This window comes from Delphinus delphis, chromosome 1 (assembly GCF_949987515.2).
Source record: "Delphinus delphis chromosome 1, mDelDel1.2, whole genome shotgun sequence".
Taxonomy (NCBI): Eukaryota; Metazoa; Chordata; class Mammalia; order Artiodactyla; family Delphinidae; genus Delphinus; species Delphinus delphis.
In genome coordinates this window covers 37665217-37678382 of record NC_082683.1, presented here as the reverse complement: position 1 = coordinate 37678382, position 13166 = coordinate 37665217, and the positions used below count along the sequence as shown (strand labels likewise).

The 13166-nt window shown below is 40.7% G+C and overlaps 1 protein-coding gene across 5 annotated transcripts in view; it reads right to left on the bottom strand.

Moving 5' to 3' along the window:
- Positions 1 to 13166, bottom strand: part of MAST2 (microtubule associated serine/threonine kinase 2) — a 208701-nt gene that overhangs the window by 27441 nt on the left and 168094 nt on the right. For 3 of the 5 annotated variants that reach the window (XM_060021430.1, XM_060021437.1, XM_060021460.1), the window contains exons 6-7: positions 4479 to 4554; positions 1158 to 1178 (exon numbers count right to left, since the gene is read on the bottom strand). In XM_060021430.1, the coding sequence (XP_059877413.1) occupies positions 1158 to 1178; positions 4479 to 4554 (97 nt within the window). The remainder of the gene's footprint in view (positions 1 to 1157; positions 1179 to 4478; positions 4555 to 13166) is intronic. The other 2 variants (XM_060021444.1, XM_060021451.1) reach the window with 1 other exon arrangement.

Sequence of the window (13166 nt, the reverse complement as noted above, 5' to 3'; positions counted from 1 at the left end):
GCTCTGAAGCTCTCATCACAGAGAACCACAGTTATCTGCTTTGCTTTAGAGAAGAAAGATCAAGCAAGTGTCTGGTTTGAAGCTTTTATAACATGGACAAGTGATTCTTTCCTGGACTACAGGATGTGTTGTAACACAAATGTTCTTTCTTGTGGAGCTTAGGGGTACAGCCTGCTCTGGTTGAAGTTATAGAAAAACTTCTTTGATGTGACCCACAGAACCTAAGAACGTTAGCAGTGGAGGACCTTTAGAAGTTAAGTTCAATACTCTCAATCTTCAGAGAAAACAGTAAGACCCAGAGATCTGGATGAATTGTTCCAGGCTCCACAGTTAAAGGTGGGTGCAGGGAGGCATGGAGAGGAAGAAGGAAAAAAAGGAATGAATCTTGCCAGGGCTTCTCTTTTGGAAGCACTCCTCTCCACCCCCACCAATACCAGGCAGCTTTTCCTACTATGTTCTGTAAGGGGACAGCCGGGGGTTCCATGCCACATGCACATGACTCAAACTTCATGCCACCCAGGCAGCCGGTCCTGCTGGAACCTAGTCTCTGAGGCAAAGAAATGTCCAGGAGGCTGCTCAAACATGATATTCTCTCTGATCTCTCTTTTGGGTCCTGAGTCCACACAAGGAAGCAAGTCAATTCCAGGAAAACGGAGCTCAGCAAAGATGGGACTAGTCTAACTCAGGGAGGCATTTCCCAAACCCTTGTCAGATACACTTCTCCACAGGCGATTTTTCCTCCTTCATAAAGAAATGGGAACCAAAATGGCAGCCATTTTTCTGTAAACTGAAGAGCAGGGACCACCAGAGTCAGAAATGCCACTACAGGATGCCTCCATTTCCTCTGCCTGGTCATCCCACTGGGTGACTGAGGAAAGTTGTGGGAATGAGGGTGACCTGTTCCTATGCTCAGAAGCTTGGAACTAAATATTTAGCAAATCCTGCCTTCTAAACATATGAGCACGGAGCCTTGGTTCCAGCAGGTAGAGGGGGCTCCGTTAGGGCCTCTTTGATAGAAATGAAAGGCCAAATGTTCATACCCACACTCAGAGAAGACTCATCACAGCCAGTTCTCACCAAGCATGAAACCACAAACCATACTGTCTGGCCATGCATAGCAGTTTCCCAGCCCCTCTCCCCATCACGTCCGCTATTACCTGTCTGCTCTGTGGCCATGGCTGTAGTGAAAAGACATACGTTAAAGTGAGAATCAAAGGGAACCAGAGAGACTGCTCTGTTTGACACCTGGCATTTGGTCTAGCTTGGCAGAGACAAACCTTTCGTTTATGAATGTGTGTAAGTTAGTAGTGAAATTGTGTGACTAATGGGTCTATCCCTACAGTTTCATTAAATCTGCCTTTTGTGTGATATTCCAAACTAATGTGATGCTATAAAGCTCATGCCCAACTTCAGTGATAGGAAACACAATTCCTGAGTACCTTGTTTCGCAGGGTTGAAGTCTTCCTCCCCTCACCCACCAATACCTAGCTACTTTTCCTACTATGTCTGGTAAAGGGACAGCCCGGGGCTCTGTCTTCCACACATACGACTCAAACTTCAGGCCACCTAGCACAGACCTGTGTGGATCTCAGTGGTAATACCAGGTCCCAAAGCCCCCGGCTGATCCTACTCCTAAAGCCCAGGGAATGATGCAGACACAGGACACCAATGGAACATGCTATTCCCTCTGCATGGATTGGTCTACACACCTGCATCCTCACTCCCAACATGGCAGGCTCCTTCTTATCCTTCAGGTTGGCTTAAAAGTCACTCCTTCCAAGAGGTCTTACATGACCACCCAGTACAGACTCTCCAGCCTCATTCCCTTCCTACTCTTTTAGGCAGCATCATTTTCTTTCCCTTCACAGTGCTTATCACAGGTTACAGCAATATATTTGTTAGTTTGCTTGTTCGTTATTCTTCCCCACCACTCATTCAATCAATAAGCACCAACTGAGTGCTTATTATATACTAGCAGACATATTTTCAACATATTAAGGCATCTCTATTAAAGGTGCTTTGATTCTGGTTGAGAGGAAACAGAAAACAAATAAGAAACTACAGTCAGCCCTCCTTATCCATGGGTTCTGTATCTGTAGATTCAACCAACAGTGAATCAAAAATATTCAGGGGAAAAAAAATCCAGAAAGTTCCACAAAGCCAAACTTGAATGTGCTCCATGCCAGCAACTATTCACACTGTATTTAAAACTATTTACATATCATTTACATTGTATTAGCTATTATAAGTAATCTAGAGATGATTTAAAGTATACAAGAGGATGTGCATAGGTTATATGCAAATACTATGCCATTTTATATAAGGGATTTAAACATCTGTAGACTTTGGTATCCACCAGGGTCCTGGAACCAATCCCCTCTGGATACCGAGGGGTGACTGTATCAGGCATTGAAAAGTACTAGTTTGAAAATAAAACTGGATGGTTTGCTGGAGAATGATGAGGGGGCTCCTTTATATTGTATGGTGAGGGAAGGCCTCTCTGGGGAGTTGACATTTAAGATGAGAAATGAAAGACAAGAAGGAGTTAACTAAGCGAAGACCTGAGGGAACAGCATTCCCTCAAAGGGAACAACAAGTGCACAGACTCTACTAAGTCTACTAAGTTTCTATAAAGTTAGGGCTTTGTCTGCTTCCCACTATATAACTAAGTACACAGCATGTGCCTGGGCTTACTGGGTACTCAGTAAATATTTATTGAATGAATGGGAAATGACTCAATGCCATTTACAGAGAACGGTCACAGGTCCTACTGTCCCAGCTCAGACCTAATCTGAGGCTAGAGTTCAAACACAATCAAGGCAGGAAGTCTGAGATAAGTTAGACTTTCAGCTGGGCTGGAAAGCAAATGCATCCATCCATTATATACCTATACTGTAAGTGTTCCTATCTGGATCCTTAGTTAACTAACGAAGTTACACAGGGTAGGAGAGGTGAGTCCATGGAACAAACTCTTGACGATATTTGCTTTGAATAAGGCAATTGGGTCAGGAGGGGCACCCAAGTCAGCCATCAAACTTTTCCCAACCCGTCCATGACCTTTTCAGCTGCATAGAATCCTGGAGAAGAAGGGGGTGGATTTCTTCTGGGTTGCCATTTTAACAGTGAATTAATGCTGTTAAATTAGGAATCTGTTCTTTTTCTGTTAGCTCTTTTAAAAAAGTAGTCAGAGTACTACTACTACGACTCTGATCTCAAGATGTATATATCATTCTCCAACCATTAGAGGCTCCAAATCTGGAGCCATGATTTTTCTGGAGGTCTTAATACCAAAGACTGACTCCAACCAAGAATATTTTTAAAATAAAAAATAAAGTCAAAGAATGTGAACGCTGCCAAGAAAGAATTTTAGAGATGTTCTGAAAAGTAAATAATTTGTGTAAGAAGTCTTGGGGGACTTCCCTGGTGATGCAGTGGTTAAGAATCCGCCTGTCAATGCAGGGGACACAGGTTCGAGCCCTGGTCTGGGAAGATCCCACATGCCGTGGAGCAACTAAGTCCGTGCGCCACAACTACTGAGCCTGCACTCCAGAGCCCACGAACCACAACTACTGAGCCCGCATGCCACGGCTACTGAAGCCTGTGCGCCTAGAGCCCGTGCTCCTCAACAAGAGAAGCCACCGCAATGAGAAGCCCACGCACCAGAACGAAGAGTAGCCCCCACTCACCGCAACTAGAGAAAGTCCACATGCAGCAATGAAGACCCAACACAGCCAAAAATAAACAAATAAATAAATGTATTTAAAAAAAAAAAAAAAGAAGAAGCCTTGGTATATGGATTGACTCATGTCAACTCATTGCTTCTCCAGAGGCCAGGTGATACCCTGGCAATGGGCTGAACTGTCAGGATTGCTACCATGGGCCAGGGATAAGTTGATATCATTTCCAGAAATAAGTGAAATGTGAGGAATACAAGCACGGCTCTGCAACACACCAAATCTTTCTAAATTCATGGGAGGATAAGTGAAGATCTGGTAGTCTCTTTATCCCCAAGGAGGGAGGCATAAATGGCCTCTTCTAGCTCCCTGGAACTACCTGAGTTAGAGGAATAAGAGTATAACTTTGGGTCCTCCTGGGAGGAGAACCCATTTTGTCATTGATCACTCTAGGATAGCTTTCAGTCAAGAGTATAATGTTTTCGAACATACCCTCAGGAAACCAGGGGCTTGTGCTTAAGATTATAAAATAAATTCACTTCTAATATCTACTTGTCCATTTGAACATTCAAACACAAATACCTACGGTGTTTGGAAAGCAAAGCTTGAACAAGACGTTTATGACCTGGGCGAGGAAAGCAGGAAAGGAATTTGATGGCTGGTAGACCATCAAAGGTAACACCTTGGTAACACCAAGGTAACACCTTGGAAGGGAAGTGCCTCAAAGGAGGAAGCTGACATTTAACTGACATTCATGCAAATGCCACACATGTTAGTCACAGAGGAGTTTTTCTATCAACTTACCTACGGGCAGGAACAAAGGAAAAGTGAGCAGGTGCATTTGGAGAGAAATTCCGGGGGCTGTCCAAAGGACTGTTACCTGTGGACAAGGAAAGTAAAAGAAATCCTCTGTGAGGTTTGCTTCTGAGGAGGGTTAAGATGATAATAACCTTCAGGGAAGAAATCAGCCCCTAGCATAGGCAATTAGCATTATATGGTTATTTTTCCAGGTCCACCATTAGTTTAGTGATTCTCTCTTTGCAAAAACTGGCAGCCCAGAGGTTTCTCCCTTGTTCCCAAGTTGCCTATAACCATCTATGCTTCTCAGACATCTGTTTTAGATCTAGCATCAACCTGCCCTCCTTGGAACACCTCAGGTTCCAATCTGCCTATTCAAGTTAACCCAACTTTCCAAAGGCTTGAACTCATTCAGTACAGAGAGCACGGCCAAACGCTCCCACTTCTCGAAGGGCAACGGGACTCCTGGCCTGAAAGTCTCTTGCACATATATCTCTGCACACTGCATCCAAGGGGCTAACCCAGAAATACGTGTGCTTAAGCGGAAATGAAGTTCTCAGGACAGCAGTGCTCCTTAAACAGTCCATACACAAGGCCCCCAAGTCTGCAAAGCATGCCCAACCCCTTCACAGTGTAGGAATTACCTCTATCCCTTTATTAGTTTTCACATGTTCCTTATAACTTGTAAACTTATAGCTCAGAAGCTTTGAACAAAACTGTGTGCTTACCTTAGCGCTATGACCACAATTCTCAAACCTAAGCCTGCCATACTTCTTTGGTCTAACTTCCAGCTGGGGGCTGGTATTTAAGGAGGAACTGTCAACATGTCTCTACCCAAAAATCATGTTGAAGTAAGCACCATACTCTGTGATGTGCTAACCACTCTGCCAATGCCTGCCCACCTCCCCACTTCTGTGCTCACCTCTACGAACCAACACTGGCTCTGAGGAACTGCTATCCAGGGACCTGGTAGTTCACCATGCCCTGGCTTTTTCTTGGGCAGTTTATTTCCTGTATAGGAAATATATATATATATATGACTGTTCCAAGGTGCCACGAAGCTGCCCAAGTGTTTCTCATTATCTCCATTCAGCAGGTGTGGATAGCACTTGCCTTTCTGTACTGATCTTGGAAAAACCAGCCTCTCAAACAATGCCCCCCTACCCTATGCAGCACCTCTATATCAATTATATAAAGGCACTCTCTTTAGGAGAACTAGTGAAGAAGAGGCATTTTCAGCTTCCACTCATCCCCTTGACAGGGATCCCCAATGAGGTGTACAACCTTATGTTCTCAACCTAGTACCAGCTCTGGGTTTCCCATGTGTCTAGGGCTATCTCCTACAATCTATCCCACCTCCTGGCTGGCACATGCCACCAGGGTGTGAGAAAAGTGATTTGGAAAAACTGTTTCCTTAGGCAGGACTTAAAAAGAATCAGGCCTCCTCAGAATTATCAAGGTCTTAAAAAAAAAATCCCTATTCTTTTAAAATAGTGTCATCTCAGAGATTAAAAAGTATCTTCAGTTTGATCCATGACATGTAAAACTAGATGCCCTTTGTTGGTTCCCAAAACCACCCAGCTAGGGCTTCCCTGGTGGCACAGTGGTTGAGAGTCCGCCTGCCGATGCAGGGGACACAGGTTCGTGCCCCGGTCCAGGAAGATCCCACATGCCGCGGAGCGGCTGGGCCCGTGAGCCATGGCTGCTGGGCCTGCGCGTCCAGAGCCTGTGCTCCGCAATGGGAGAGGCCACAACAGTGAGAGGTCCACGTACCGCAAAAAAAAAACCAAAACAACCACCCAGCTAAAGTCTCAAGGAAATCGCCGGACATGAATATCCTACAAACAATGACCAGCCTTCCAAGGACCAGGTGTGGTGATGGTTATCGGGAAGAACATGAATCTTCCAGGTGCTCACAGTAAAGCTAGGGATTCACAGAACACACATATGTCAGAAATAACTAACACTAAGAGGAAAAAAAGCTGTAAACAACAACAACAATAATAAAAACCAGCACATCACTGAGCTGTGAGACAACTTCAAGCAGACTAATAATCCTTAAAGGAGAAGAGAGTGGGGGAGCAGAAAAACATTTGAAGAAATAATCGCTGACAGTTTTCCAAATTTGGTGAAAAAAAAACTATAAACCCACATATCTAAGAATCTCCAAGAACCCTGAGAGAAAGAGGAAGAAAACTATACCAAAGCACATTATAATCATATTGCTCAAAACTCATGATAAAAAGAAAAATCTTAGAAGCAGCTGGGAGGTGGATGGGGGGTAAGAAAGACACGTTATATACAGAGAAACAAAGATAAGGATTATAGCAGACTTCTCATTGAAAACAATGCATGAAGGCAATGGAACAACATCTTTAAATTAATGAAAAAAACCATAAATCCTACCAACCTAGAATTCTATACCAGCTATTGTGTAATAAAGAATCTGGTGGCGTTTGTCCCCATTTCCCGGGAATGTGCCTCTAAATCTTTGCAATTTCCCAAGTGATGGGAGTGTCTTTGCTATTTATGGTGGGGCCAGACAGTTTATGCAAATGAGATGATGAATCATGTGACTAGAGGGCTGGGGCTTTAAGCCATCTGATATTACTCTGACCTCCAGGGAATGGAGGGGCGCTAGAGACTGAGTTCAATCACATAGCCAATGAATCAATCAATCACACCTACATAATGAAACCCCAATAAGCACTCTGGACACCAAAGCTTTGATGAGCTTTCCTGGTTAATAATACTCTGCGTACTGTTACACATCAGCGTGCCGGGGGGATTGATGCATCTAGACTTCATGGAGAGAAGGCACTAGAAGCTTCACACGTGGGACCCTCTCAGACCTCACCTTATAAGTCTCTTTTTTTGGCTGATTCTTTTATTTATTTATTTATTTGGCTGCATTGGGTCTTAGTTGCAGTGCGCAGGCTTTGTTGTGGCACACAGGCTCAGTAGTTGTAGTACGCAGCCTCTCTAGTTGCGGTGCGTGGACTCCAGAGTGCATGGGCTCAGTAGTTGTGGCACGTGGGCTCTCCAGTTGTGGTGAGCAGGCTCTAGAGCATGCTGGCTTAGTTGTCCTGTGGCATGTGGGATCTTAGTTCCCTGACCAGGGATCAAATACATGTCCCCTGCATTGGAAGGCGGATTCTTAACCACTGAACCACCAGGGAAGTCCCTGGCTGTTCTTAATGTACCCTTTTTGCTATAATAAAACTGTATTTGTAAGTACAGTGCTTTCCTGTGTTCTGTAAGTCATTCTAGCAAATTATTAAACCTGAGGAGGTAGTGGGAATCCTTGAATTTGTATCCAATTGGTCAGAATTATGGGTGGCCTGGGAATCACCAAGCATGGATGTTTAAAGTAATCATAGTTTTGTGGAGGACTATGCCCATAACCTGAGAAGTCTCGCCTAATTCTGGGCAGTTAGTTTCAGAAGTCATTGCACCAGTGAAAATATTTTTAAAATACTGTTAAAAAACAAAGGTGAAATAAAGATATTTGCAGATAAAAAAGCCAAATGAAATCCTCAACAGAAGACTGCACTACAAGAAATATTTTTAAAATTTCCTTTAGGCAGAAGGAAAATAATACCAGGAGGAAATATAGATCTACACAAAAGAATGAAGAGCACTGGAAAAGTCAGCTACATGGGAAAATATGTAAGATTTTTTTCTTATTATTTAAATGTCTTTTAAAAATAATAATGTTTAAACAAAAATAATAAGGTGGTATAAGGTTTATAACATATATGAAAGTAAAAAGGTTTAAGATAATAATATAAAGGCTGGGAGGTGAAAATGGAATAGTACTATTCTTACGCTATATGTGAAGTGGTTTAGTATGGTGATAAAGATATATACTATAAATGCTAATCCAACCACTAAATAACAAAGAGTTATAGCTCACAGGCCAATAAAGGATATGAAATGGAATAAAAGACACTAAACCCCAAATAAGAGAGAAAAAGAGCAAAGAAGAGAAAACAGATTGTACAGTTAGAAAACAAATAGGAAGGTGACAGATTTAAACCAAACCATATCAACAACAGTAGTAAGTAAATGTAAATAGTCTAAAAGCCCCAATTAAAAGACAGAGATTGTAAGACTGGATTAAAAGAAGAAAGAACTTATTAAAGAAAGTATCAATATTCATAATCATTCAAAAAAGAAAAGATCAGTCTCAGATATTTCACTGATAAATTTGACCAAACACTTAAGGAAAAAATACCAAACAACAGCAGAATATACATTATTTTCAAGTGAACATGGAACATGTACTAAGAAAGATCATATTCTGGTCCATAAAACAAGATCCAATAAATTTAAAAGAATTCAAGACATATAAAGTATGTTCTCTGACCACAATGAAACTTAATTAGAAATCAGTAACAGAAAGACCTTTGGAAAATCTCCAAATATTTGGAAACTGAACAACACACTTCTGAATAATTTGTGGGTCAAAGCAGAAATGAAAAGGGAAATTAGAAAAGTATTTTAAACTAAATAAAAATGAAAACATATCATATCAGTTAAAGCAATTCCATAGCGGGAAAATTATATCACTAAATACTGGTATTAGAAAAGAATGACTCAATTCAGTGACCTCAGCTTCTATCTTAAGAAATTAGAAAAAGAGCAAATGAAACCCAGAATAAAGGAAAGCACAAAGATAACTGAAGAAATCAATTAAAAACCAAAGAAAAACAATAGAGAAAATTAGCAAAACCATATACAGATCTTTTAAGATCAATAAACTACAGACATATTGATCAGGAAAAAAAGGGAGAAGACACACAATACTGACATCAGGAATGAAAGAGGTGACATCCTACAGATTGTACAGATATCAGAAGAATAATCAGGCAAGATTATGAACAAGCTTATGTTAATTAATTTGACAACTTAGATGGAATTGAAATTTTTATTAAAGATACAAACCACCAAAGCTCATTCAGAAATAGATTACCTGAATAGCCCTGTATCTATTAAAGAAATTAAATTTATTCTTTAGAACCTTCCCATGAAGAAAACTCCAGGCCAAGATGGCTTCACTGGAGAATTCTACCAAACATTTAAGGAAGAAATAATAACAATTCTACACAAACTCTTCCAGAAAACTGAGAAGGGAATCCTTCCCAACTCATTGTATGAAGTTACCATTACTCTTAATACTAAAACCAGCCAAAGATGAATATATTGTACATTCTCAACAATATTTCAACAAATCAAATCCAACAATATATTAAAAGGATAATACATTATGACCAAGTAGGGTTTATCCCAGGAATACAAGTTGGTTTAAAATATGAAAAAATCAATGAATAAAACCCACCATAATAATAGGCTAAAAAAGAAAAACCGTAATATCATTGCATTAGACACATTAAAAGCATTTGACAAAAATCCAACAACCATTTTTCATAAAAGCTTTCTCCAAACTAGGAATAGAAGGAAACATTCTTAAATTGATAAAACCCATAACTAACATTTCCTTAATGGTGAAGACAAATGGTCTAGGATCGGAAACAAGGTAAGGATGTCCATGCTCACTATTTCCATTCAAAACTGTACTGGAGGATCTAGTGAGTGAAATAGGCGATAAAGAGAAATTTTAAAAAGCATCCAGATCAGAAAGGAAGAAAAAAAATGTATTTATTCATAGACAACATGATCGTCTACGTAGAAAATCTGACAGGATCTACAATAAAGTTACTTATAATAAGCAAGTTTAGCAAGGCTACAGGATATAAGATTAATATACAAAACTCTACTGTATTTCTATATACTAACAACAATCAGAAATTGAAAATAAAAGCAATACCATTTACTGCATTAAAAATATGGAATACTTAAGAGGTAAACTTGACAAAAGATGTACAAGAGTTATACAAAACAGTGTTAAGAGAAATTAAAGACAGCCTAAATAAATGGGGAAATAGCCCATGAGTAAGAAGAGTCAATATTAAGAAGTCAGTTCTCCCCTAACTGATCTACACGTTTAGAATAATCAGAATCCCAACTGCCTTAAAAAAAAAAAAAAAAAAAAAAAAAAGACTAAAGAGCAGTTTTAGGTTCACAGCAAAACTGAGCCAAAAGTACAGAGATTTTCCATATATCCCCTGCCCTCACTCATGCACAACCTTCCCCACCAGTTGCCTTTTGGATAAGCTGCTTTTAAAATTCACATGGAAATGCAAAGGACAAGAAGACAGACAAAAAAAAGAATACATACTATGTGATTCCACTTAGATAAAAATTCTACAAAATTCATACTAATCTATAAGTGACAGAAAGCAGATCAGTGGTTGCCTGGAGATGGAGGGAATTATAAAAGGACACTGCAGAAACTTTTAGACATGATGGATATATTCACTATTTTGATGGTGGTGATAGTTTCACAGATGTATAAGTATGTCAAAAGTTATCAAAATGTATGCCTTAAAACAAATATTTTTAAAATTAAAATTTATTTTATTCATGTTATACAACTTTTTGCTTTTTTAAAAAAAGTACAGTGTGACTGAAGATGGTTCATATTTTTAGAAATCTTAGGTCTTCTGCGGTTTGGTTTTTAAATTTAGATCTTGTGATTGGTTTTATTATAGGTGGAAAATAAACCTCACAGACATGTAGCTCCCAATGAAAGTAGTACATTATTGGCTCTGTTTATTAGATCATTTCAATTCTATTCAAAGGGTGATAAAACTTTCTTCTGTCTTCTGTGCTGTCAAGCAGTTTTTCTTGGAAACTAATGGAAATATTTAATAATTTTTTAAAAGTTTATTTATTTATTTATGGCTGCATTGGGTCTTTGTTGCTGCACGCGGGCTTTCTCTAGTTGCAGTGAGCGGGGAATACTCTTTGTTGTGGTGTGCGGGCTTCTCATTGCGGTGGCTTCCCTTGTTGCGGAACACGGGCCCTAGAGCACGAGGGCTTCAGGAGTTGCAGTGCATGGGCTCAGCAGTTGCAGTGCACAGGCTCTAGGGCACGCAGGCTTCAGTAGTTGTGGCATGGGCTCAGTAGTTGTGGTGCACAGGCTTAGCTCCTCCGCAGCATGTGGAATCTTCCCGGACCAGGGATGGAACCCGTGTACCTGGCGATGGCAGGCGGATTCTTAACCGCTGTGCCACCAGGGAAGTCCCTATAATGTTTTTTTAAATTTTTAATAAATAGGTTCAAAATCTATTGAACTTTTCATTTGGAAGATAAAAAATATTCTATTTCCAATGTTTTTTAAAAAGTGGCAGATTTACCTGTTTCAATAGGTGGCATCATTTTTGTCAATAAAATCACATATAGATGGGAACATTTCAAAACATCCATTTTCAAAATGCTCTCTCTGTGGCACAAACTTCTTTCAAACTGTAGCTACTTTTTCACTCATTGTTAAAATGTCACCTTCACCCTGAAGGGATAGGAGTATTTGCCGCCCCTCACTCCGCAAATACCTCCTAGTCAGCATATTACAACCAGTAAATTTCCTTCTTATACAAACTTTCCAAAAGTCCCTCCACACCGTTCTACAAGATATTGTAAAAATTCACCTGTAAGCTGCAATATGTTGCAGTCTGCTGAAGGGAAATGAATGACCGAGGGGGTACAGTGGAACACCACTCTTTGTTCATGATATGCTACATACAATTTATGACACAGTCTGACAAATGGATCTAATGAGGGTACCAGTGTTGATCTATACCTAAGTACTAGTAAAGCCTAATTTAATCCTCATTTTTCATGATAAAAAGTAAGTAAAAGTCAGTCCCTGGTGGTGCAGAGGTTAAGAATCCGCCTGCCAATGCAGGGGACACAGGTTCGAGCCCTGGTCCAGGAAGATCCCACATGCCGCGGATCAACTAAGCCTGTGAGCCACAACTACTGAGCCTGCGCTCTAGAGTCCATGAGCCACAACTACTGAGCCCATGCACCACAGCTACTGAAGCCCATGAGCCTAGAGCCCATGCTCTGCAACCGGAGAGGTCACCACAATGAGAAGCCCTTGTACCGCAATGAAGAGAAGCCCCGGCTCGCCGCAACTAGAGAAAGCCCAGGCACAGTAATGAAGATCCAATGCAGCCAAAATTAATTAATTAATTAATAAAATTTAAAAAAAAAGAAAAGTAAAAGTTTTTATATTTTTCCCCCATACCCAAGGGGATCACCTTTAGAGAACCACTTCGATGAATGCTGTTATTCGAAAATTCTAAGCAGTAGAATGACAGGTACACAGTGATATATCACAAAAAATGTCCAGCTTCAAAATTTAGACTGGGGCTTCCCTGGTGGCACAGTGGTTGAGAGTCTGCTTGCCGATGCAGGGGACACGGGTTCGTGCCCTGGTCCGGGAAGATCCCACATGCCGCGGAGCGGCTGGGCCCGTGAGCCACGGCCACTGAGCCTGCGCGTCCGGAGCCTGTGCTCCGCAGCGGGAGAGGCCACAACAGTGAGAGGCCCGCGTAATGCAAAAAAAAAAAAAATTTAGACTGGACTCAGTAGAAAGAGAAAAGGAATTAAGGGGTTTCTTCAATAAGTCAAATGATAGATGATTAAGGCCTCCATAAAGCCAAAGTCGGACCGTATTCACCCAGAGTTAGTTTGCAACAGCTTCTATATCAAAGGCTTTTTCTGAGTTTTAAACTATGTCCTCTTTCTCCTCTGCTTGCTTATTTTTTTAAAAATTTATTATTT